The sequence below is a fragment of the Ruditapes philippinarum genome, unplaced genomic scaffold, assembly GCF_026571515.1.
Source record: "Ruditapes philippinarum isolate M1 unplaced genomic scaffold, ASM2657151v2 ctg15384_1_1_1_1, whole genome shotgun sequence".
Classification (NCBI taxonomy): Eukaryota; Metazoa; Mollusca; class Bivalvia; order Venerida; family Veneridae; genus Ruditapes; species Ruditapes philippinarum.
This window is the reverse complement of record NW_026861857.1, coordinates 1-27,494: the sequence shown is the minus strand read 5'-3', so window position 1 is coordinate 27,494 and position 27,494 is coordinate 1. Positions and strand designations below refer to the sequence as shown.

Here is a 27,494-nt window from a genome sequence, read left to right as displayed (position 1 = left end):
ACGACATGACTTTCTGATGACACCGCTTGCAACAAAAACACGTGTTTTCTGTCAAAAAAATAAACAATGCAGATTCACAGGTCAGGTCCTTTGAAACAACAAAATAAAGCACACAAACATGGGAAACACAGGAGTAAAGGTCAAAGAGAAGAAGGAGGTATTTGTATATGACATTATGGTATAAGAAATGACGCAAATATTTGTCTTATTCGCCCCCTATCCCACTCGTACTTATTCTGACTTGTTTATCGACATTATAGTTGATTTGCTTGTGAATATGTAATCTTATCAGTATAAAGAAACAAAATGCTAGAAATCATTCATTTTTCTTATTTCACAGAACATGGAGCGGCATTTCTTTCCTCTATCATCAGTGACTGGCGAGTGATGATAATACATGTAAATAAGGCATGAACAGTTTTACCTACAGTTCTGTGCTTTATAGTCTTCATTCATACTGTCAAACCGTGGAAGGTTTTTCGAAAAAGACATTTCATGTTCAAAAATTATTTTGATGTCTCTAAAGTTTGAGAAGTGATTTCTTATTTTTTCCGCAAATTAGTTTATGGGCCAATATTTGATTGCGGGCATACAACGCTTATAAACATTTTGTTTTATATATTACTATAAATTCATATTTTTTTCACATGATATTATTAAAGGACGCAAAAATCTTCATCAGTTAAAATAGCAGAGCATAATTTGCTTTCATCTTGTCACCATGGCAACCAGTTACTAGGCCATAACGGTAAAATGTCCTCTTCCGTTACGGGTATCAACCCAGTTATAATATCAAGTATTATAATATTCAATCAACAAAAAAGACTGAAAACAGAATAATTTATAAATGTAACATAATATTTAGATATTTAACGAGATTTCAAAACTTATGGTGCATTTTCTGTTGAAATATTTTAAGAACGGTACGGACAATAAACAAATTATAGATATATATGACCTCAATCATCCATGTATTTGAACAGGAAACTTAACCGTGCGACTTTTATTAGACAGAATAAAGAAACTGATAATTATTCGACATATAGAAGATATTGCCGTACAATTCCTTGTTTCCTTTAAGATTTTAGTTAAGTTTTTCATGTACGTAACGATATGGACATCACAAGAACGGTACGGACGGACCGTAACGTGAAAAAAATCCGCTTCCGTTACATGTCCTAATAAATTATATCAAGTCAATTAATCAATAACTAATCCATAAAGTGGTGACAAATACGTGCATTTTTGTAAATTTAACATGGAAATAGATCGAAAAAAGAAAAAAAGAAAAGAAAGGTTTTTAATTTTTGTGTTCTAAAATATTTATAGAACGGTACGGACAATCAGTATAAAAATGTAATCCTATTTCTTGATATGTTTCAGCAATTAAAAGGCCTCTGTATTATTGACGTATTTGTTAATCAATCGTGATTGTGATATGATAATCTTTACTTCAAATAATTGTAGTTAAAAAAACAAGCATGTGAATCTTTAAAACATTTAATTCATATAAACCAGAACAAGAAAACAAATTTATTTCATCATCAATTCATCGTACAATCTAACAATTAATTTTTAGATAGCTATAATCATTCAGCTACATTAAATGATATGAATTCATTACAAATGACAAATATGCTTTCTTTTAAATTCATTAAGGTCTTTTTCTTTAAAATTTAAAATCAAATTGAAATATTTATATCCGAGAGCACTATTTTCATCTGACAATATCAAGTCCATGTAGTATTGTACAAATTAAGAAACAAACAACAGTTGAACTACAAACAAGTATGAAACATAACACCAACGATCGAAACTTTCTTCAAAACTGTCTGTAGATTTAAAGTGTCTCACGAGTCTACCGATATTTTAGATTATCAATGTCGAGGTCCAACAATTCAAGTATTATAGCCCAGGCCTCCGGTAGAATTTGCATATGCCTTTTGGTAACAGGCAAAAGCTCTGGTATAAGGGTGACAATTGCATCTGGTACCTTATACCAGAACACATCATCCAAAAGGGGCCAAAACCAACGGTTGTTACCAATATTATGAAGAACCTTAACTTCTACAGTTGAGTCGGTGTCAACATCTTGGATGATACCGGGAAAGGGTTTACCTTCATACAACACAACACACCATTCTCCAATCAAGTTTTCGTCTAACAGTTCAGCGCTTAGTGGATTTATTTTAAAGCTTGACTTATTTTTGCCTATCCCCTCATCAGATGTTCTTATACTGACAGTGTCATTTGACCCACCAGACCTACTGCTGACCACGTCAACCAACCCACTACACCTTGATGTGCCCTCGTTTATCGCTCCACAAGACCTAGTACTAATCTCGTCCACAGACACATTGCACCTAGCATTGACTTCTTCAATCGACCCAGCAGACTCAATACAGACCTCATCGACTGACCTATGCTTTTCATGTAGCACGACCTTCTTAGGCGAAAAACACAAGCATTCATCAATTCCTTTGCAAAAACAAGACAATACACGTGTAGAAATGAAAGAATCAGTTATACAACTTATAACTTGGTGAACTGACATTGTTCCGCTGACGAGTTTTACTTTTGACGGAATTTCAGAATCTATAGCAGAAATCTCACTTCCAGGAACAAGGTAAACTTTGACATTGAGCCCCATTTCTTTTACAGCATTATATAAATCCCGAGCATCTTTAATATCAGCACCATGAGCGACCATCTTGTCTGCTTTGTGCTTAATTAGACCCCCCACCCCATCTGGAGCCCCCTTTCCATGTCCAGATTCAGAAAAGTTCCATGTCACATGTAAAAACCCATACTGTCGATGCATCTTATCTTTTAAAAGATAAAAGTGGTTTCTAGACCTGTATTGTGTGGTCGGTCCATCAGAAATAAAATGAACCACATTGATTCCACATTGTTGTATTTCTTTCAATATTGGGTCAAGATGGGCCCATATAGCCGATGGGTCATGTCTAGTGTTTTCGGACATAGTGCAAAAACAAGTTGGATCCTTGTTGAATTGGTAAATCACACCAGTATGCATCGAAACTTGGTTTCTTGATGCCCCAAAGTGGACACTTTGTACCTCCTCACTATACTTACATGCATAATTTTCTGAAAAGTCAACGTGGATAACGCATGCGTTTTGGGTGATATTTTCTTTTAAAATTTTTCAATTGATGAAACTGATGAGTAATGTTGAAAATGTGCTTGCAAAAGTTCTTTTTACAGAAATCACTAAATTTTTCTACCAGTTGATTTAGAGTTAATTGAATTTTCTTTTTGACCACTACTCTTACATTTATGTTCTCACTCTTACTGTTTGGCCTTTGAACAATCCTGTTTTCTAAAGTATTTTCCCATGAATGGATCCAAACTTGTGCATTTAGGTTAATGCCATCTGGACATACTATGTGTTTGTTTTTACATGTCTCGCATTCATTATACATGCACACTTTACTCTCAACGTCACATACTACTCGACTACATGCCTCTGATTTTGATTTAGAACTTAACAACTTGTGCTCTACTAATTTTGCAATCATAAACTCTGCATTCATATGTAGTTTGCATCCACATGTATTTCTTTCTGTACAAATCGGATGCACAATCCAAAATGGCTTAACCTTACAGAACGATGTGTAAGAAATAGAATGAAAGGGATGTTGGTCGCAGAATTTTTTGTGCAAGTTTTTTAAACTGTCACATAAAATTCGCTTAGGTTTTTCCAATCCTTTTCTTGAGATAACATCTTTTTTGCCAGGCATCGCACGGCTGTTTACATCTTCTTCGAGAAAGTCACACACTTTTCGTCTTACTTGAATACCTGTAATCAAAAACCTTAAATTGTCAAACAAAGCATCAAAGATACGCTTTGCCGTTTAAAAGTATATCGTACTACTTTTGTTATATAACTAATTCTTTGTTTGAGTTACAAAATGTTGCAGATGCGATAATATTAGCAGTACAATGTTATTCGTTAACAATTAAGTGGTAGTTTATGTAGCTATTACTTAATGCAGAAAAAGTTACAATGGTAGTGAAATAAGTGGTACTATTGGTTGTCATTAGTTTATGCAGAAGAGTTTACAATAGTAGTACAAATAAAACTTTACCTATTTTATTTCTATATGTTTTTCTATTGAAAGTCATTGCTGTGTCTCGTTCTCTGTTCGCCCGTATGCGTTTCTGGCTTATTCCAATTCGATCTGCGAAGCCTAATAGATTATACTTCTTCAGTATGTTCCCCGTAACCGCTTTAGATAGTATTTGTCTATCCTTTTCAGATTTCAGTTGCATCATTTTCATGCGTAATTCTTTTACTATGACAGAATTGAACAATGCTTCATTTCTTTTATAGTCTCTTCTCTGGCTGATTTTTGCTTTATTTAGCTTCCCTTTTTTGTCAACGTCATTGTTCTCTTGTTTGTCCATTAACCGTTTCCATCGTTTTCGGTATTTGTTAGCTTCTTTTGATTTTTGTTTTAGCTGTATCTTAAGTTTTTGTACTTGTCTGTATACTTGTGCCCTGTCTCGTCTTACCTTTTTACGACCCCTCTTTTCTCGATCATCATTGGACGGGCCAGGAGTGGGAGAGTTGGGAGGTGTTCCTAGAACAGTGGATGCTTCTTTTATCATTGCTTCAGACATTTTTTGCTTTTTTTCTTCTCTCACGCCGTTCATTGCGCCATTTTCGTCGTTTAAGATTTTTTTCTCTATCTTTACAGTCATCTATAAGTCTAATCTGACCATTACTTTTTCTTTTTCTATATCTTCTTCTTTCGTTTGATAGATATTCACTATACCTGTTCTCATCAGCTTTCATCGCTGCCCTGTACTTTCGCATTCTCTCTGCCGCTGACATTCCCATTTTGAACACTTAGTTGCAGAACTTTAAGTTTATCTATTTCTTGTAAATATTTACTTAGGTTTTCATCCCACCATCTTCCTTCTAATATTGGCCCCCACTCTTCAATCAGATGCGGTAAGCAAAACGACCTCGCCTGTTTTAGTTGAAATTGTAAACAATTTATAACTGCTTCTTGTTGTAAAAGAGCTCGTTTTAATTCCTCCTGAAAATTACAAAACAGTAGAATTTTAATCTAGTTTAGTTTAATTATCAAATAAAATGAAAGCTATGATGATGTTTAATGTAATCCTTAATTTGGACAAATATTTGATTATCATATAAATTTGTAACGGGCATGATTTGAATTAATGACTTAATATACTTAAGCAGTCTTTTTATGGTATTACACATAAACTATAACAAGTTCTCTATTACTTTATTTTAAATAATTTGATAAAATTATATGTCTATTTATTCTTAACTGATACTTTATTGTAAATGTCCGTACCGTTACCACACTGTCCGTATCGTTATATCATACACATAACGGAGCGGACTGTAACGGAGCGGACACTTATATGGAATAACCTTTTAAAACTCTGTTATTTTTTACGTCATCGTACAGTCCAGAAGGTAGAACATGATCTGTACACATAAGTTTTACATATTGAGTAGTATTTTTAAACATAAATCGTTTCTGGTTAAAGTGCCGACCAAAACGGCACGGACATTTAATAAACATACGGACTAGGAAAATCATACTTACTGTTGAACTGCGAGGTAGACTTGCATGGTAGTTTACTTTGTCCGCCATAGGAAGAAATGATATGACGTCATAGTTCATTGGCGCGAAAATTTGTATTTTATTCATACTTTCAACCGTCGTACCTCGTCATTTTCAAAAGTGTAACGGAGTGGACACGAAGATTGGGACAATATCATTATTGAATTTTTTTTAGTTAATTGTCAAATTTTAGTATCAATACTTGTAATTTATTGTTTTAAAGAGAATAAAATTAGACTCTGACAACAAACCTTCATTTTTTTCAAGTACATATCATTCAGTTTACAAAGTCAAATATATTGGTATGCTTTACGGACACTTTACCGTTACTCAATCTTAATAAGCGCAGATGCAGATAAGGGAATAATTTTTAGAAATTCTTAAAAATAATGATTATATCAAGTTAATATACGGAGAAAATACATATTTAAGTACACTGAAAAATAAAATAAAATCAAATGTGGGCTTGTTTGACGGAAATATACACGTTGGACATAAAATAGACAAAACAGTCCCGTAATCAAATATTGGCCCTTATATTAGATATAGATAAAATAATAGTTTCTTATAACATGTATTTGCAGGTAGAGTGAATGTTAAAGTTTTGTCAAAGAAAGCAGTTACTGTTCAGAGGAAAAATGATAGAAAACATCAGGTAAACTAGTTACAAACATGTGCATATCTATAACTCTATAATGCATATGTTTTCCTTGATATTCTATAATCATTTCTCACACTTCAGTTCATAATGCTATATATATTTAACTGACATGCATCTGTCAGTTAAAAAGAAACAACGTTTGTTATATTACTATATAGGCTGCACAAGGAATGGTTTATTATACAGTCTACACAATGTTTATTATATTATACAGGCTTTCCATATTATTTTATTATACAGACTGTACAATGTTTATTATATTATACAGGCTGTACAGTGTTAATTATATTATACAGACTGTACCATGTTTATTGTATTATATAGGCTGTACAATGTTTATAATATTATACAGGCTGTACAATATACAGGCTGTACAATGTTTATTGTATTATACAGACTGTACAATGTTTACAATGTTTATTATATTATACAGGCTTTCCATTTTATTTTTTTAAACAGACTGTACAATGTTTATTATATTATACAGGCTATACGATGTTTATTGTATTATACAGGCTGTACAATGTTTATTATATTATACAGGCTGTACAATATACAGGCTGTACAATGTTTACTATATTATACAGACTGTACAATTTTTTATTGTATTGTACAGTACAATGTTTATTATGTTATACAGGCTGTATAATTTTTATGCTCCCCGAAAAATTTTGGGGGAGCATACAGTTGGTGCCTTGTCTGTCTGTCCGTCCGTCTATCCGTCTGTCCATCTGTTGTCTTGTCCGGAATATAACTTGAAAACCCTTGGAGATAATTTGTTTAAACTTCATACAGTGGTACAGAGCATTGAGGGGGAGTGCAGTGTCAAAGAACCATAACTCTTTTTTGCTCGGTTTTTGAGTTATCTGCCCTGATAGAAAAATCTTGTAGGGGACATAACTCTAAAACTATAAGAGATATCAACATGAATCTTTGTAGGTGAATAGATCTCAATAAGTAAATGTGCATTGCATAAGAACAATAACTCTTTTTATCGTAATTTTTGAGTTATTGCCCTTTGTTAATTTTAACACTTTGAACTTTGTCTGGAACATAACTCTAAAACTATAAGAGATTTCAGAATGAAACATTGTAGGTAGATAGATCTCATTCAGTAGAAGTGCCGTGCAAAAGAACCATAACTCTGTTAAGCCTCATTTTTGAATCATCTCAACTTTTAGAAAAATCTTGTCAAGGACATAGCTGTAAAACTATAAGAGATATCAACATGAAACTTTGTAGGTAGATATATCTCAATGGGTAGATGTGCAGTGCACAAGAATCATAACTCTGCATTGCCTAATTCTGGAGTTATTGCCCTTTGTTTATTTTTACTTTTTTAAGTTGTCTGGGACTATAACTCAGAAACCATAAGAATTTTTGAAGTTGTCCGGGACATAACTCAGAAACCATAAGAGATATCAACAAGAAACTTTGTAGGTTGATAGATGACTTTGATTAGAAGTACAGTGCAAAGAACAGTAACACTTCCTTGCTTAATTTTGGATTTTTGCACTTTGAACTTTTTCCACAACTACAAGAGGGGTACTTTCCTGTGTCCAAACCCTATTCGAGGAGCATCACCCAGCTCAAACCAGGCTCTTGTTTATTGTATTATACAGGCTGTACAATGTTTATTGTATTATACATGCTGTACAATGTTTATTATATTATACATGCTGTACAATGTTTATTATATTATACATGCTGTACAATGTTTATTATATTATACATGCTGTACAATGTTTATTATATTATGCAGGCTGTACAATGTTTATTATATTATACAGGCTGTACAATGTTTTTTATATTATACAGGCTGTACAATGTTTATTGTATTATACATGCTGTACAATGTTTATTATATTATACAGGCTGTACAATGTTTATTATATTATACAGGCTGTACAATGTTTATTATATTATACATGCTGTACAATGTTTATTATATTATACAGGCTGTACAATGTTTATTATATTATACATGCTGTACAATGTTTATTATATTATACAGGCTGTACAATGTTTATTATATTATACATGCTGTACAATGTTTATTATATTATACATGCTGTACAATGTTTATTATATTATACATGCTGTACAATGTTTATTATATTATATAGGCTGTACCATGTTTATTATATTATACATGCTGTACAATGTTTATTATATTATACAGGCTGTACAATGTTTATTGTATTATGCAGGCTGTACAATGTTTTTTATATTATACAGGCTGTACAATGTTTATTGTATTATACATGCTGTACAATGTTTATTATATTATACAGGCTGTACAATGTTTATTATATTATACATGCTGTACAATGTTTATTATATTATACATGCTGTACAATGTTTATTATATTATACTTGCTGTACAATGTTTATTATATTATACATGCTGTACAATGTTTATTATATTATACAGGCTGTACAATGTTTATTATATTATACATGCTGTACAAGTTTATTATATTATACAGGCTGTACAATGTTTATTATATTATACATGCTGTACAATGTTTATTATATTTTACATGCTGTACAATGTTTATTATATTATACAGGCTGTACAATGTTTATTATATTATATAGGCTGTACCATTATTATTATATTATACATGCTGTACAATGTTTATTATATTATATATGCTGTACCATGTTTATTGTATTATACATGCTGTACATTGTTTATTATATTATACATGCTGTACCATGTTTATGATATTATACATGCTGTACAATGTTTATTATATTATACATGCTGTACCATGTTTATGATATTATACAGACTGTACAATGTTTATTATATTATACATGCTGTACCATGTTTATTATATTATACATGCTGTACAATGTTTATTATATCATACATGCTGTACCATGTTTATTATATTATACAGGCTGTACAATGTTTATTATATCATACATGCTGTACCATGTTTATTATATTATATAGGCTGTACAATGTTTATTATATTATATAGGCTGTACAATGTTTATTATATTATATAGGCTGTACCATGTTTATTGTATTATACATGCTGTACAATGTTTATTATATTATACAGGCTGTACAATGTTTATTATATTATATAGGCTGTACCATGTTTATTGTATTATACATGCTGTACAATGTTTATTATATTATACATGCTGTACAATGTTTATTATATTATACAGGCTAAACAATGTTTATTATATTATATAGGCTGTACAATGTTAATTATATTATACAGGCTGAACAATGTTTATTATATTATACATGCTGTACAATGTTTATTATATTATGCAGGCAGTACAATGTTTATTATATTATACATGCTGTACAATGTTTATTATATTATACATGCTGTACAATGTTTATTATATTATATAGGCTGTACCATGTTTATTGTATTATACATGCTGTACAATGTTTATTATATTATACAGGCTGTACAATGTTTATTATATTATATAGGCTGTACAATGTTAATTATATTATACAGGCTGTACAATGTTTATTATATTATACATGCTGTACAATGTTTATTATATTATGCAGGCAGTACAATGTTTATTATATTATACAGGCTGTACAATGTTTATTATATTATATAGGCTGTACAATGTTTATTGTATTATACATGCTGTACAATGTTTATTATATTATACAGACTGTACAATGTTTATTGTATTATACAGGGTGAACAATGTTTATTATATTATACATGCTGTGCAATGTTTATTATATTATACAGGGTGAACAATGTTTATACAAGCGGTACAGTATTTATTATATTATACAAGCTGTACAGTATTTATTATATTATACAAGCTGTACAGTATTTATTATATTATACATGCTGTACAATGTTTATTATATTATACAGGGTGAACAATGTTTATACAAGCTGTACAGTGTTTATTATATTATACAAGCTGTACAGTATTTATTATATTATACAAGCTGTACAGTATTTATTATATTATACATGCTGTACAATGTTTATTATATATATACAGGCTGTACAATCATACTACAATGTTTATTATAATATACAAGATGTGATATGTTTATTATATTATACAGGCTGTACAATGTTTATTGTATTATACAAGATGTGATATGTTTATTATATTATACATGCTGCACAAGGAATGTTATATTATACAGACTGTACAATGTTTATTATAATTATAATACAGGCTGTACAATGTTTATTATATAATACAGGCTGTACAGTTAAGGAAGAAGAAGAGAGATGAGGCTATTTCTAGGAAACGTAATGTTGGTGTTTCTGGTACTCCTCCACATTGTTGTGTAAGTATAATATTAAGTTTGAGCATTACTTCTAGATGCTTGCATGATCATAAAGTAGAAAAATATAACTTTTTTTGCTGATTTTTCATTCATTATCAATATAAATCAGTGTTAAGATATGAATTACATGTCCAAAGTGCATTTTGGCATGTGAAAAGATATTATTTTAAGGATTTTATCAATCAAGCGGCTTGTCTGATATACACCGATGTAGGGCATTGAGTGTGGTGTTCCAACATTATTTTTTATTCTCACTCACATTCTTTTGACAGTTACTAAATGTGAGCAGGACATCTCAAGCCTTTCTCTACTTGTAAAATGATCTTTCTTAGGTAGGAAGTTTCTACATTAAAATAAATTAGTGTTAATATTATGTCTGAAAAAGCCAGTTGTCCTTTAGGAATATACCTAGAAGATATAATAAGTACTGATATTAAGGTATTTAAAAGTGATTTTCTTGTATTATAGTTGGTTGTTCCCCTACATGCTGAAGTGTCAACATCAAATATTGTAGAGAAGATTTCATCTTGTACAGAATCAGTTGCAACATCTAAAACAGAATCAGGAATAACACATGTTAGGTAAGAGAAAATAAACATTGGAATTACACTGGTCCTTGTCAGGTAGGACACTGGAATTTGTCAGGTATGTAAAAAATAACACTGGAATTACACTTGTCAGGTATGTACAAAAACATTGGTAGGACAAAATAAATTCTGGAAATACATATGTCAGGTAGGGAAAAATAGATAGTGGAATTTGGAATTTCATATTTCATGTAAGTGGAATTACACTTGGTAGGTAGGACAACATAAATGCTGGAATTATAAAAATTGTTGGAGGATAAAATGATAATAATATTTTTTCAACAGTATGTTGTTACTAGAATTTTATACATTTCACTTTGCATTGATAAATAATGTCAAACTACTTGTACTTCACTGCTGTGAGATTAATTACATGTTGGATGGTTATTCAATTAGTTTCTACAAGGTTTCGTTTTATACACAAGCGCTTATGTATGCCTGATGCAATGAAAAAACTGCTTTGATCTATGACTACTAGTTAAGATTTAAGATATGACCTTTGACATTTGTATTTGGAAAGGTAATATCTTTGTCAATTCTTTTCTCTTACAGTGTCCAGAGATTTAAGCAGCGTGTAGAGTTTGTCACAGTTAAACATGGAGACTTGTACAGTATATTAGATGTGGCAAAGGTGGCTGATTCTATCATGTTTGTCATGTCGCCAGACTCGGGACTGGATAGATTTGGAGAGAGTTGTATTTCATGTTTGATGGGTCAGGGTTTACCGAGTGTTACACTAGTTGTACAGGTAAAAAACATTATACTTCAAAAATTCAAAGTTTATTGGCATTCAGTAAAAATATTTGCCTTAGGCTTTGGCCATTTATAATATATCATTTTGGCAAAGACAATTGCATGTGATATAAATACAAATAAAGGAATATTTGTACAATGATAATAATCACGATCAGTAGTATAAAATATGCCTGATAACAAGTGGCACATGAAAGCTGCACAAAACATTTAAAAAATGAAACAAAACTTTGAATGTTTACAGAATTATTTTTCAACAAAGCAACGTGACATCATGATTTGATGATGTTGTGAAGTAGAAAGCATGCCTTTATGCAGCAAAATCAGCGTATATAACTAAAAACCAGTAAAAATAGCGTGAAATAAACAGAAAATGTGTTTGTTAGTAAATATCTGACTCAAATAATTATAAGAGAGAATAACACCTAGAATTCATTGAATGGTTACATTTTAGGGTTTGAAAGATTTACCCCCAAAGAAACAGAAAGAAGTAAAAAAGTTCTTGCAAAAAACAGTTGAAAAATGGTAAGTGATCGTTGAGCTTAAATTAATCAAATTGTAACTTGCAAGAAACTATATATAGATCATGTTAAAGCTTCTTTTTGTGCCCCCACTTTAGTGGCGGGCAATTAGACTTACCCTTGTTCGTTCATCTGTCCTTCCGTCCATCTGTTCTCTTTTGTGTCGCACGTAACTCAAAAAGTATTTGACCTAGAGTCATGAAACTTTACAGGAATGTTGATCAGCATGTGTAGTTGTGCACCTGGGTATTTTCGTCTGGATATTTTTAGTATTTATAGAGTTATTGCCCTTGACTTAGTAAAATTTTGCAATTTTCAACTTGTGTCACATGTAACTCAAAAAGTATTTGACCTAGAGTCATGAAAATTTACAGGAATGTTGATCAGCATGTGTAGTTGTGCACTTGGGTATTTTCGTCTGGATTTATTTAGTATTTTTAGAGTTATTGCCCTTGACTTAGAAAATGTTTGCAATTTTCAACTTGTGTCAAATGTAACTCCAAAAGGATTTGACATAGAGTCATTAAACCTTATGGGAAGGTTGCTCAGCATATTAAGTTTTGCACCTGGGGTTTCGCTTGTGGATTTATCCAGTATTTGTAGAGTTATTTCCCTTGACTGAGTAAAAACTGTTTCATTATGTTGTCATTTGTTCCTTAAGTGCCTGAGAATCAACCAACTTTACAGGAATAATGATCAACATCACTAAATTACAGGAATAATGATTCACATCACTGTGAAGCTATGAACCTGGGACTTTGCATGTGGATTTTTTTCAGTTTTGTTAAGAGTTATTGCCCTTGACTTACAGTAGTATAAATTTACAATTTTCAACTTTGGGTTTGCTTGTGGATTTATTCAGTATTTGTAAAGTTCTTGCCCTTTACTTAGTAAAAGATTTTTAGTTTTCAAAAAATATTTGACCTAGAGTCATAAGATTGACAGAACAGTGGCAGGGTGGGGGCACCTGTGTCCTGTGGACACATTTCTAGTTTAATTTCCATTCACCCTGTATCAAATTTATTCGAGCATATCAGAGAAATTCACAGATTACCTTGGCCAGTTTTAGTTTCCAATATGGCCACAGCTGAAAAAATACTGAGTAGATATTGAACAGCTTTTTATCATGTGCCTTTGAAAAGATTTTCACTTATCTTTGTACATGTACACAACCTCTTCAGAACAACAGGGACAAAAACCTTCTGGAAGTATTGGTAGGACTTAACATTTTACTTCAGTAGATTATACATGTCAAGAGCATCATCTCTCGTCTTTGCCACCCACTTATGATCTCGTCTTTGCCTCCTACTTATGATCTCGTCTTTGCCACCCACTTATGATCTCGTCTTTGCCACCCACTTATGATCTCGTATTTGCCTCCCACTTATGATCTCGTCTGCCACCCACTTATGATCTCGTCTTTGCCACCCACTTATGATCTCGTCTTTGCCACCCACTTATGATCTCATCTTTGCCACCCACTTATGATCTCGTCTTTGCCACCCACTTATGATCTTGTCTTTGCCACCCACTTATAATCTCGTCTTTGCCACCCACTTATGATCTCGTCTTTGCCACCCACGTATGATCTTGTCTTTGCCACCCACTTATGATCTCGTCTTTGCTACCCACTTATGATCTCGTCTTTGCCACCCACGTATGATCTCGTCTTTGCCACCCACTTATGATCTCGTCTTTGCCACCCACGTATGATCTCGTCTTTGCCACCCACTTATGATCTCGTCTTTGCCACCCACGTATGATCTCGTCTTTGCCACCCACGTATGATCTCGTCTTTGCCACCCACGTATGATCTCGTCTTTGCCACCCACGTATGATCTCGTCTTTGCCACCCACGTATGATCTCGTCTTTGCCACCCACGTATGATCTCGTCTTTGCCACCCACGTATGATCTCGTCTTTGCCACCCACGTATGATCTCGTCTTTGCCACCCACGTATGATCTCGTCTTTGCCACCCACTTATGATCTCGTCTTTGCCACCCACGTATGATCTCGTCTTTGCCACCCACTTATGATCTCGTCTTTGCCACTCACGTATGATCTCGTCTTTGCCACCCACTTATGATCTCGTCTTTGCCACCCACTTATGATCTCGTCTTTGCCACCCACTTATGATCTCGTCTTTGCCACCCACGTATGATCTCGTCTTTGCCACCCACGTATGATCTCGTCTTTGCCACCCACGTATGATCTCGTCTTTGCCACCCACGTATGATCTCGTCTTTGCCACCCACGTATGATCTCGTCTTTGCCACCCACTTATGATCTCGTCTTTGCCACCCACTTATGATCTCGTCTTTGCCACCCACGTATGATCTCGTCTTTGCCACCCACGTATGATCTCGTCTTTGCCACCCACGTATGATTCTCGTCTTTGCCACCCACGTATGATCTCGTCTTTGCCACCCACGTATGATCTCGTCTTTGCCACCCACGTATGATCTCGTCTTTGCCACCCACTTATGATCTCGTCTTTGCCACCCACGTATGATCTCGTCTTTGCCACCCACGTATGATCTCGTCTTTGCCACCCACGTATGATCTCGTCTTTGCCACCCACGTATGATCTCGTCTTTGCCACCCACGTATGATCTCGTCTTTGCCACCCACATATGATCTCGTCTTTGCCACCCACTTATGATCTCGTCTTTGCCACCCACTTATGATCTCGTCTTTGCCACCCACGTATAATGCTACTCTGCAGATTTGGTGTAGTTATATATTTTGATGGTTTGCCCTCAAATTTCTGGTAAATTAGAAAAATGCCTTTTGAAAACATTTTTAATGGTACTCAAATATCATTATCTTCCTTTTATTGAAATTAATCTATAGTATTTTCCTTATATAGAAATAAATCTGTATGAAATCTGCCTTATTGAAATGAATGTATCGTTATTATCTCCTTTTAATGTATTTTTTTAGGTTTCCAGATGATAAGTTGCATACCCTAGACTCGGAACAAGATTGTATGCTAGTTTTACGTCATGTGACCTCACAGAAATTGAGAAATATTCACTACAGAGAAAATAGACCACATCTATTATCTGAGCATATCCAGTTTGAATTGAATCAAGATTCAGTAAGTAAATTGTTGTCAAGTTGTTTTTGTACAGTTACGTGTAATTAAATCTAAAACAAAATAAGCTTGATTTATTACCATAGAATGTGTCTGATTACTTTATACTAAACAAATATTTGTGTTCAGCCTGTCCCACAAGTTGTAGTGAAGTTCTGTACAAATCAATGAATGGGTAAATTCTGCATGCCTCTGGCAGAATTTAATGTAAATCATTTCTAAATAGATGTCCAACTGGATTGAGAGGTTTTTCTTATTTTCTTAACAAAATTTGGGGAATAGCATGTGGAAAAAAGGCCATCCACCAGTTAGGTCAACAAGTACTATTTGTTTGTTGAAACAAGTGATATGTTACAATTCTTGAATTTTAAATCTGTTCATTATTTTATATTGTGGAGGAAGACCTCAGGTGCCCCTCTGTATATTATTTCAAGCACAAACAGACATCTGAGTAGAACCATCAAAATTCCCTAAGCTAGCCGGATAGCTTATTGACATGAAAGAATCCAAAATCCCTGAAGGGATTCAAACCCACAGGCAAGTGGTTTAAAATCAAAGACCTTACCACTTGGACACGGACACCCCCTTAACCTAACTGTTCAGAAGTAAGTTTGTCTTACATATCTAGAGTTAAGATAAAAATTCCATCAAGATATCTAGCTTTGAACTAGAGTATTGTATATGCAAGAGTGTTTTTTTATTGAGAGAGAAATAAAATATTTTTTTGATTTTTTTATAGGAAACAGACGGCACTTTGAAGTTGGCTGGTTATGTTAGAGGTCAGTCAATGTCAGTAAATAGACTGGTACACATTAGTGGACTGGGTGACTTCCAGTTGTCACAGATAGATGTGCTTGATGACCCCCACCCACTAGCAAGATCAGACAAACACAAACACAAGGTTGCTAATTCACAGGTATGTGTCAGTTACTTATTGAATTTGTTAACATATTTTCATGTTAAACAGTTATTTGCATTGAGTAAATTATATTTTCCCAGTTTTTTTTTATAAATATGTGAATGTAAGTGCCAGTATTCACCAGTGCCAATGCATGGCCTAGTGGTTAAAATTTGCTTGGGCTCACACCCTGTCAGGGGCAGGCCGTTGTTTCCTTCAGCAAGAAACTTTACACTTATTGCTCAGTACTGGTTGGTTCCAGGAGTAGAATCAAGGGTGTTGTATTCTACACAAATGAAATCCTAATTTTGTATTAACTTATGTACAGACTGATCACACTCTTTTTATTGGTTGGCCAAATAATTATTGCTGTTTGGTATTGAACTTTAAATGGACAAATCTTTATTCAAGGTTTGGCAAGGCTCTCATGAATATTATCAGGATAAGTGTTAATTGTTTGGTTGAACTTCTTTTGCATGGTATATGGTGATTTTGATTTTTAGCTCATTTGTTTCCAAGTAAAAGTCAAGCTATTGTGATCACTGCATCATTGTTATTGTCGTCATGCAAAAAAAACTTCAATCTAGCCCATTATTCAAACATTTTAAAAATAGTTATCATTATAAAACTATGGAATATGTAGTTGTAATGCATGGGGGCAGAATTCTGAAAGCTATAATTTTTCGAGTTATGCCCACTTTTTTTTTAACTTAGAAGTTTTGTTAATATTTTGATAATTGATTGTCGTTTCCCTTAACAGAGGAGAATAACACCACATTTAGTGCCTTTGTTATATGCTGAGAAAAGGTTTTTAATGATATCTTTACTTATTGTTGCTAGGCAACAATTTAGATTGTTGCTAGGCAACAATTTAGATAAAATAATACATAAAGCTAATATAACAATATCAGGATGATGAGATGATGGAAGAACCAGAGAAAGTAACAGCCATGTCAGTACTGAAGCCAGATACCAGTAAACTAGAGAGCCTCGACAGCGAGGTCGTTCCTGACCCGATGGAGGGAGAACAAACCTGGCCAACTGAGGAAGAACTTGCTGAGGCTGAAGGTAGTATTATATAATAATTATTCTTTGTGTTTAAGAAGTCTTTGTAATTAGTTTAGTAAAGGAAGCACTGGGTTTATAGGCTCATCAGTTTGATACCTTTGTGCAGTATTTGTTTTTCTGATTGCTAATTTGTAGCCTTTGCATTCATGCTGTCTGACTGAAGTTGAGAATGGACAGTTCCAAAAAAGGAATCTGGACAATTTCATTTAAGAAATTCAGCATTTAAAGGGTTAATATTATTAACTTTAATGTTTGGATTGAAATAATTTACATCAGAATAATTGTAACATGTATATATAATTTTTAACATGACTATTTGATGAATATGGATAGCTATTGTACTTTCCTGCCATCAGCGTCACAATTTGGTTAAGGTTTTGCATGCAAGATAGTATCTTAAAAACAATTGAGGGGAATTGTTTGAAACTTCATACACTTGTTTGAGAGCTTAATAGGTGTACACTCCCTAAGGCCCATAATTCTTAACATGAATTTTGACAAAGATTTAACTTCTTGAACTGAGAAGATACTACCTTATCAAGGATATTGTTTTGCTTCCAAGCACTGAGAATAGTCAAGCAACTGTCCTATGGACAGCTCTTTGTTAAAATATAATCTAATGAATATCAATATTATTCAGGGAAACAGGAAAAGGTGACAAGGCGGGTACCAAAAGGAACTTCTGATTATCAGGCCTTCTGGATTGTAGACGATGAAGATGAGGTATAAAAATCTGTGTAAGAAATAATGGTTTTACTTTTAACCTGCTAGAACCAACAGTGATCAGCCTTTGCGACCAGTATAGAGCCAGGCCAGCCTGCACATCCGTGCAGTCTGACCAGGCTCTATACTGTTGGCAGCTCAGTTTTTGTATAGTTTGATATTGAAATCCCTTAAACTATGAAAGGACTGTTTTAAATTCAAAGCTGGACAGATCCATTATAGAATTATAGCAGGTCAAGGGTTAAATGTAAGAGAGGCCACAATGGCTGATAATTAAATTACTGACTTCATGTTATTTACCTGTCATCACTTTTGGTTTGAGGCCCATCAGGGACTTTTGATTCTTTCATGTGAGAAAACTATCAAGCTAGTTTTCTGAAAGTTGGTGGTTCTACTCAGGTGTCTGAATGCTCTTGTCTGAAGTAATGCACTTAAGGGGCAACTGAGACCTTCCTCCATCAACTGCTTTGGAACAAAGTATCTAAAAGGTCTTTTTTGTGACCTTAACCATATCAAGGGAATAACCTGACCTATAAAGGTTAAAGTTCATACAATAGTTGCCTGTTATCAGCAGATAGTTGTTTTGGAGTCCAAATTTAAGGTTTCTCTATCTGCATGATAAATCTTGAAAAATGGAAGTTCTATGATATTCTGATAAAAAAAAAAAACAACAGAACACAGTATTGCCTATCACACAAGCTTTACCCATCTTCTGGCCTCAATATGGCTTGTGGATGCTTCAGTGTTGTATATACAGCACCTGTTTGTATTGATTTAACAATTTATGCTTCTAATTTTACATTCCACAAATTAATTACAGGAGGGTGCTGCAGATGATGATGATGAAGATGATAATGATGCAGAGATGGCGGCCGTTGATGATGAGGTGGATGATGATGATGATGAGAGTGTAATTTTATCAGAAAGTGAGGAGGAATATGAAGATGTAAGTATACTTAAGTCACATTGATAAAATTAGTTGAAACATTTTGACTTTGAATCACCTTAATGTGTTGGGGCGTCCTTGGCCAAGTGGTTAAGGTCGTTGACTTCAAACCACCCCTCACCACTGTGGGTTGAATCCCAAAAGGGAATTTGGATTCTTTCATGTGAGGAAGCTATCCAGCTAGCTTACGGAACGTCGGTGGTTCTACTCAGGTGCCCGTTCGTGCCTGAAACAATGCACAGAAGGGCACCTGAGGTCTTCCTCCACCAGTAAAGCTTGAAACTCGCCATATGACCTAAACTGTGTCGATGTGACGTAAAACCCAATCAAACAAACAAACTTAATGTGTTACCAATACTGGTGTCTGTTGAGAAAATTGTTTGCGATTTCTGTAGGGGTCACTGACTGATGGATGGGTTGACAGGCAAACACCATAGTCACCAGTCTAACTTAATTTTAGATACTAATTTACTTTGTAATAACCTTATACACATATATAGATATACATGTATAAATGTACTTATATAATTACCTTGAATATTGATGTACATATATGAACACCTTGAATATTGTTGTACAACTTGCCTCTCACCACCGGTTTTGAATCCCGTCATGTGAGGTAGCTGTCTAGGTTGCTTATGAAAAGTTGGTGGTTCTACTCAGGTGCCCATTCTTGTATTGAATATGGAGCATGGAGGGGCACCTAAGATCTTCCTTCACCAGTAAGGGTAATTTGGAAAGTCTCCATATGACCTATACTGTGTTGGTGCAGGGTAAATCCCAACCAAAACAAAAACAATGGGATGTACATAAATAATCACCTTGAAATATTTATGTACATATATAATCTGTTTATATTACTAATGTACATATAGATCATTTTAGATATTGATGTACTTTAGTTAATCACCATAAATATTTATGTACATATATAACCTAAGATTAGATGTCCACATATAATCAACGCCTACATTGATATATGATCACCTTAAATATATCACACTGTAATGGACAGGTTTCTAACAATATAAATGATTTTGTTCACAAACATTTTCTAGGTTACTGTAGGAGAAGATAAAGACCAGAAATATGATGAGCAGATGGACTTGGCAGAAGAACAGTCTGTGTAAGTATCATTTTTACCTCTTTAATATTAATATTTAAAAAAGTTTCCGAATTTGAATACTGACTGAAGTACAGAAGTAAATCTGAAATATGATAAATTGCTCTTAATATTATATATATATAAAGTAAAGCCTTTACTTTAACTTACTAGATTTGTTTAAGCATAAGATTTGTTGGGTTCTTTTCTATGTTGATTTACTACAGGACAATATACCCAATGCTGTTCTTGTTGATCCCCTTTGTATAGAGCTGTCATGTTAACACAATACAGGGTCAATATACATTCATAACTGCTTGAAATTGTTTAAATTAAATATTTTTTTTAAAATTGTCGATAAACCATATTCTTCATTAAAACTATGCAAGAAAGTAAACTTGCTTGGATAGGAAAAAATATTTGTCATATGGTGTCGCACTAGCGCGTGAAAAGCATTGAAAAATGTTTTTTTTTTTTAAGGAAATGCAGATAATGAAATATGAAATTACTTATATACTTTTATGCAAGAATAGCCCTATTGCAGTATTTTGTGCCCTGTTAAATCTCTTTCCATATAGTTTAGGGTTTTAATGCGTCCATATGCTTCTGCAGATATTAATGCACAAAAAAAAAGGTGCATTAACCCTCATTTTCTTTTTAACCCTTTCCCCCATGAGCATATTGTGAAAAATGGCCGTTTTCACTGAAAAGCCTCCTGTTACAAGTTCAAACTGCTATGAAACTTTGAAAAATGCTCCAATATTAATCAAACTTGGCACAAATGTTGACTGGACCATTGCCTTTGTAACGACATGCTCAGTCTTAAATTTCCTGTTACCATGGCAACGAGGGGACATCTCAAAATTGCCAAAAATCACTATTTTGCCTCGATTTTTTCCATCAAAATTTATTTCAAAGTGCAGCAACTACTCAAGGGATTGAGATAGAGTCAAGGGCTTTTCAGCGTTGGTTAAACGTTACATTATGATCGATCTGGGGTCATTTTTAGCCTCTCACAAGTCCAAAATTTTCTTGCGATGAGGGGGATTGCCCCCTTCAAACCCCCCTAACAGAAAGGGGGTCACATCCCCCTTCTGGCAACCCCCTGATGTATCTTTTGGATGGGGGCGGCGCCGAAAAAGTGCTCAATTTTTTTAAGCAACAATTTCTCAAACGAAAATTATGTTTGGGCCCAAATAGGACATTTTTTCACTATTTGAGGCCTAAAAAAGGGGGGGGTCGAAAGTGCGTTGTTTCGCCGTATATATGTGGTAAAGGGTTAACAAAAAATGATGAAAAAACTTTGGAATCACCTAAAAACTAGTTTTTTCCATGTTAACATGTCATATTTCACCTAATTTTGTGTGAAAAATTGTTGTTTTTGTAACATTTTATAATTTTTAAGTTTACCCTTTCCCCATGCAGCATATTGTGAAAAATTGGCCGTTTTTTCACTGAAAAAGCCCCTGTTAACAAGTTCAAACTGCTATGAAACTTTGAAAAATGCTCCAATACTAATCAAACTTGGCACAAATGTTGACTGACCATTGCCTTTGTAACGACATGCTCAGTCTTAAATTTCCTGTTACCATGCAACGAGGGGACATCTCAAAATTGCCAAAAATCACTATTTTGCCTCGATTTTTTTCCATCAAAATTTATTTCAAAGTGCAGCAACTACTCAAGGGATTGAGATAGAGTCAAAGGGCTTTTCAGCGTTGGTTAAAACGTTACATTCATGATCGACCTGGGTCATTTTTAGCCTCTCACAAGTCCGAAATTTTCTTGGCGATGAGGGGGGACTCCGGCGGACCCCTTCAAACCCCCTAACAGAAGGGGCACATCCCCCTTCTGGCAACCCCCTGATGTATCTTTTGGGGGGGGGGGGGGGGGCGGCCCGAAAAAGGTGCTTTCAATTTTTAAGCAACATTTCTCAAACGAAAACTTATGTTTGGGCCAAATAGGAAGCATTTTTTCACTATTTGAGGCCTAAAAAAGGGGGGGGGGGGGTCGAAAGTGCGTTTCTGTTTCGCGTAAATATATGTGGTAAAAAGGTTAAATATGAAATATTTAGTCATGTTTAATATTGTTTATTACTTTTAGATTTGCCAAATTAAAGCAGGAGAGACAACATGTTATGTTCCCAGATGAAATAGATACACCACAAGATCTTCCTGCACGTACACGATTTCAGAAGTAAGTTTGTCTCACATATCGAAAATTATGTTTAAGTGCAAACTGTATTATAAGTATCAGGTTCTTTATTGAGCCAAAAGGTCAGTTACAGTGACCCTAAAGAGTCAGTAGGTCAAAGGTCAAGGTCACAGTGAATCTCATGAATTAGTAAGTCAAAGTTTAAGGTCATTGTGACTCATTGGATCAGTAAGTCAAAGTTCAAGGTCACATTGACCCTAATGAGTGATAAAGTCAAAGATTAAGGTCACAGTGACCTTCCGATATATAGTATTCATACACAGTCTGTGATATGTCACAAAGGCCAGGAACCCAGAGTGGAAAGCATTCCAAATTGCTGAGATATTTATTTACAATAAGAAATTGAATAAAGTTGAACATTTTCTCTACATTTATTGGCTTTCTAATTTAAATGAATTGTTACTACAATTTCAGAAAGACAGTCATTAAAAGTAAGCCATTAAAAATCCTTTAAGAGGAGTAAATAAATGAGCTGCGTCACGACAAAACCAACATAGTGCGTTTGCGACCAGCATGGATCCAGACCAGCCTGCGCATCCGCGCAGTCTGATCAGGATTCATGCTGTTCGCTATCAGTTTCTCTACTTGTAATAGGGTTGGTAAGCGAACAGCATGGATCCTGATCAGACAGCGTGGATGCGCAGGCTGGTCTGGATCCATGCTGGTCGCAAACACATTATGTAAGTTTTGTCGTGATGCGCTCAATTATTTCATTAACCCTCTAAACTTAAAAAAATTAACCCTCTACATGTGTAAATATCATTCCCACATTATTTGTATTGAATGACGTTAATTGTAATTTTTAGATATCGTGGATTTGGAAAAGTTTCGTTCAATGTTCACCGCTGGGATGCAAAAGAAAACCTGCCATTTTAGACTATGCTTAAAATTTTCCAGTTTTTAATAATTTTAAAAAGAATGACAAGAGAAAAGATTTTGTTCAATGAATATTTGAAGAAGAGGAACTAGATAACAGTTGTCTTGGGTAAATTTATTCTTTTTTAAAACAACACTTCATACAAGTCCTTTCCCTTTGCTTGAAAATCTTCATTGATGAATGTGCCTTTAAAAAAATTGTTTTTTGTTCACAAGAACTGAAGGGTTTAGAAAATAATTAGGCATTCATAACTTGGGTTTTTGCATAAATTTTGTGGATTATTGCCCTTTGGGGTAATTTTTTTCATTGGCTTAAATTTTTGTCCAAGGGGCATAACTCAAAATTTTAGGGTAGCTTTCAATTAAAAAGCTTCAAAGAAGGATTAGATTGCCATAGACAAGATTTGGTTTTTGCATAAATTTGGAGGTTATTGCCCTTAGATTAATTTTTTCACACTTAATATATTGGTCCACAACATGAAAAAAACTCCACTGGGTTCAAAGAGACGAAAAGATAAAATTTAAAATTCTTACATAGATCAAGTAAGATCAAAACAGAAAAAAATCTTTAATAGATGATCTAAAGAAAAACATCATAAATTAAAATTGAAAATTCACAGCAATTAATCAAAAATATAAAGTCCTGTCCACTGAAAATCACGTAAATAGGATTGTATTATAACAGGCATTTTATATCAGATATGGAATAATTAACCAAACATCTTCAGTTTAAATTTTGGATATTGAATGATGTTAACTTTATCTTTTCAGGACATGGGACGATTGAGGTTACAGAATAGCAAATTTCCTAAAAATCAATTCAATGGGTGAGTAAAATACAAGCCCTTATTTGTGTCCACACAAATTTCGGGTAAATTTATAAACTTAAAAATTAAATTGACCAAACATAAAAGACCTAACAGTATGAACAATGGCTGTTTTTTGGTTTGAAAACTACAATGTAATTAATGATTCAAACATGTCAGTTTTGCATCAAGGGAAAAGGTCGTTATTGTTCTTTTTTCCAGAACAAAAAACTCATTAGTTTGTGTTTTTTTTCCAGAAATTTTATTTATTAGTTTTTAAGGATAAATTTTTTAAAAAATCAGTTTGGGACAAGATTACAATTCAATTTTATAAATGTGTAGAAAAATTTATTTAACATAGAGATGTATTAACTAAAATTTGATTGGAGGTTTTTAAATGTTAATGTGTTATTGATTTTAAACAGACAGGCATGAGACTGGTGCACCACAATTGTTGTTTTGGTTTTTACCACATGAAGAAAAATGTTCTGTTCATTAATTTTTAGTTCTTCGGAAGTCACATGACCTGCAATCGGACCAATCAAATCAAAGGATAAAACTTATCTCCACATTGGTTGCAGACGATTAAGCTAATCCAATATTTCTCAAACATACAAATGGCAAACAAACACAAAGTATGTTTATATTAATTTCCTACAGCTTATTTATATTTTAATATTTATATAGCTTCATCTGATATAAATAAATGATATACATAATAATGTGTGTTTGCATCAATACAGTTTTAGAGGTTTTTTTTTATTTATATGTCAGTTTGAGAGGTTAATTTATTAAAAACAGTTTCGGAAGGATAGTTATTTATATTTTTTCCGCTGTATTTTGAGTTAGGTTTTTTTTTTATTTATATTCGTGTTGAGAGGTTTAGTTTAATATAACAGTTTGAAAAGTTTAGTTATATTTACACGTTTGAGAGGTTAATAATTATATTACAGTTGGAAAGGTTTTTGTTATATTACAGTTTGAGAGGTTTATGTTATATTATAGTTTGAGAGGTTTATATTATAACAGTTTGAGAGGTTTATGTTATGTTATAGTTTGAGATGTTTATGTTATATTACAGTTTAAGAGGTTAATGTTATATTACACCTGAAGAGGTTAATGTTTTATTACAGTTGGAGAGGTTTAAACTGTATAACATTTGGAGAGATTTATGTTATATTATAGTTTGATAGGTTAATTTTATATTAGAGATTGAGAGGTTAATTTTATATTACAGTTTGAGAGATTTATGTTATATTACAGTTTGAGAGATTTATGTTATATTACAGTTTGAGAGGTTTTTGTTATATTACGTTAAGAGGTTTAAAATGTAATATATTAAATAGTTGAGAGGTTCGTATATTATAATACAAGTGAGAAGTATATTATAACAATTTTGAGAGGGTTTAAATGTTATATTGCCAAGTTTAGAAGGTTTATCCCCAGGACACAGCTGTTTTTTATGTACCATTAAATTTGCACCAATTTTCCTTTTCCCCCGGGCACCAGTACTTGTTTTCCAAAGATGGGGCCCTTTTGGGTAGAAAAAAACTTTTAAAAATTTACTTTTTCCAAACTGCATTTTCCCTTGTTTTCAAAGAAATGCCGTTTTTTTTAAATTGAAAAAATGCGGGGTATTTTTCATAAAATGGATAAATTAAATTTTTCAAAGAAAATTTAAGATCTTTAAAATTTTTTTTTTTCATTATGAGAAAAGCTTTTCCATTACTTCAAAGGGTTCAGTGGTTCTTTAAAATGCTTTTTGGGTGCAAGAAAGGGATTGCATTCAAGGGGGAAAAGTTCCCAATGAAATTTGCAGTATAAAATATACAAAATTTCATGGAAAAAACAAAATCAAGCTATTTTTAAGAAAAACAAATTTTTTTAATATTTAATAAAAAATTAAATGTACATGGGGGTTCAAAACCTTTTTTCCCATTTTTTTTGTCACATTTGAAATTTTAAACCTGGTTTGTTAATTTTAAATTTTAGAATGAAACTCTTTTAATCTCATCATGGGTTATGAAAAAAACATACTTCCCCCCCCTCTTTGTTAATAAAAAATTTTAAAGACCACTTTTTTTAACATTTTAGGTGAGATAAAATTTGGTTGCAAAGGGAATTTTATTACAGAAACCCGACAGAATTTGTTTTAACGTGCTGAAACTTAGTGGCCACCTCAAAAATTTCACAAAAGTCTTGTGTTGCAGATATATTTTCTTTAATAGGGGGAAGCCCCATTTGGTATTTTTATTGTCAGATAAAACGTTTGGTTCATGAATATAGAGAAGTGATATTATTTAAATTTTATAGTTTTTTAATTTTAAAAATTTAACATAGAGAAAATAAATAAAAAAAAAGGGGATCATGGGGTTTGTTTATTGAAGGGGTGGGCAATAAATCCCTTTATAATTGAAAACATAGGGAAATTTTAACTTTAATTAAATTCATTAATGGAACAATTTATGGGAGTTTGAATGGGGAGAGATTAATTTTTTTTAAATTTGAGGAATAAAAAAGGGAAAATAGATCATCGTAGCTGTTTTTATTATAAAAACTTTTCATTGTTACATGAAAATTTAACCAATTCAACAAAAAATAACATTTGAAACAACTATTTTTCTAAGTATTGTAAAATAATCAAAACTTATTCAATTTTAGTGCCCCAAAACGATTCTTTTTTTTTTATTTTAAAAAGGATATAAAACGGTTTTAAAAAAACCAAAAAATTACACAAAGAATGGGGAAAGGGAAAGAGGCCCAATTATAAAAAAAATTGGGTTTAAAAAAATTATAGTAAAATTTTTTACTCTTAAAAATTTTAAACTTTTGGGCCCCTGTATCCCCTTTTTCTTGGAAGGATTTAAACCCTTTTTAACCAAAATTTGAACTGAAAAATTACCCAAATTCTCCCCCATATAAGCTGGGTGAAATTTTATGACCATTCTTGCTTTTTTGGTTAAAAGGTTTAAAATTTTTTATTAGATATCCCCCAAAAAATAAATAATTAAACAGGCCCAAAAAGGGAAGCTGGACAAGTTTTTTTAAAATGTTTTAAGTTTTTTTTAATTTTTTAATATTGTGGGGGTTCCCAAAGCCCCCAGGAAAAATTATTATTTCATAAAAATTTAAAAATTTATAAAGAAAAAGTGAAATTTTTAATATTTGCTTGTTGCTGGAAATCCCTTTTTGGGGTAAAAGGGGTGCGGGTAAAGGACCCGGGGGTTTGGGAAACCCGGGGGTTTCCACCAATAAAAGATGAAATATAGCCATATTTTTGATTTTAAAGAACAGTCTGAAT

General features: G+C 33.0%; 1 protein-coding gene across 1 annotated transcript; it reads left to right on the top strand.

Annotated features, from left to right (window-relative positions):
- The first annotated feature begins 17 nt into the window (after positions 1-17).
- On the top strand, positions 18-23,387 carry LOC132717142 (pre-rRNA-processing protein TSR1 homolog). Its single transcript, XM_060700552.1, has 14 exons — positions 18-157; positions 6,212-6,282; positions 10,514-10,600; positions 11,069-11,181; positions 11,740-11,935; positions 12,395-12,465; positions 15,407-15,563; positions 16,300-16,476; positions 17,370-17,526; positions 18,167-18,249; positions 19,070-19,195; positions 20,254-20,321; positions 22,401-22,493; positions 23,318-23,387. Exons 1-14 carry the CDS (start codon positions 67-69, stop codon positions 23,385-23,387), a joined length of 1,560 nt encoding a protein of 519 aa, XP_060556535.1. The 5' UTR covers positions 18-66.
- Positions 23,388-27,494: the final 4,107 nt, after the last annotated feature.

Coding starts and splice junctions, on each gene's coding strand:
- LOC132717142 (XM_060700552.1), top strand. CDS start 67: ATGCAGATTCACAGGTCAGGTCCTTTGAAACAACAAAATAAAGCACAC. Junction 10,601..11,068: donor GTACTCCTCCACATTGTTGT/GTAAGTATAATA, acceptor CTTGTATTATAG/TTGGTTGTTCCCCTACATGC. Junction 11,936..12,394: donor GTGTTACACTAGTTGTACAG/GTAAAAAACATT, acceptor GTTACATTTTAG/GGTTTGAAAGATTTACCCCC.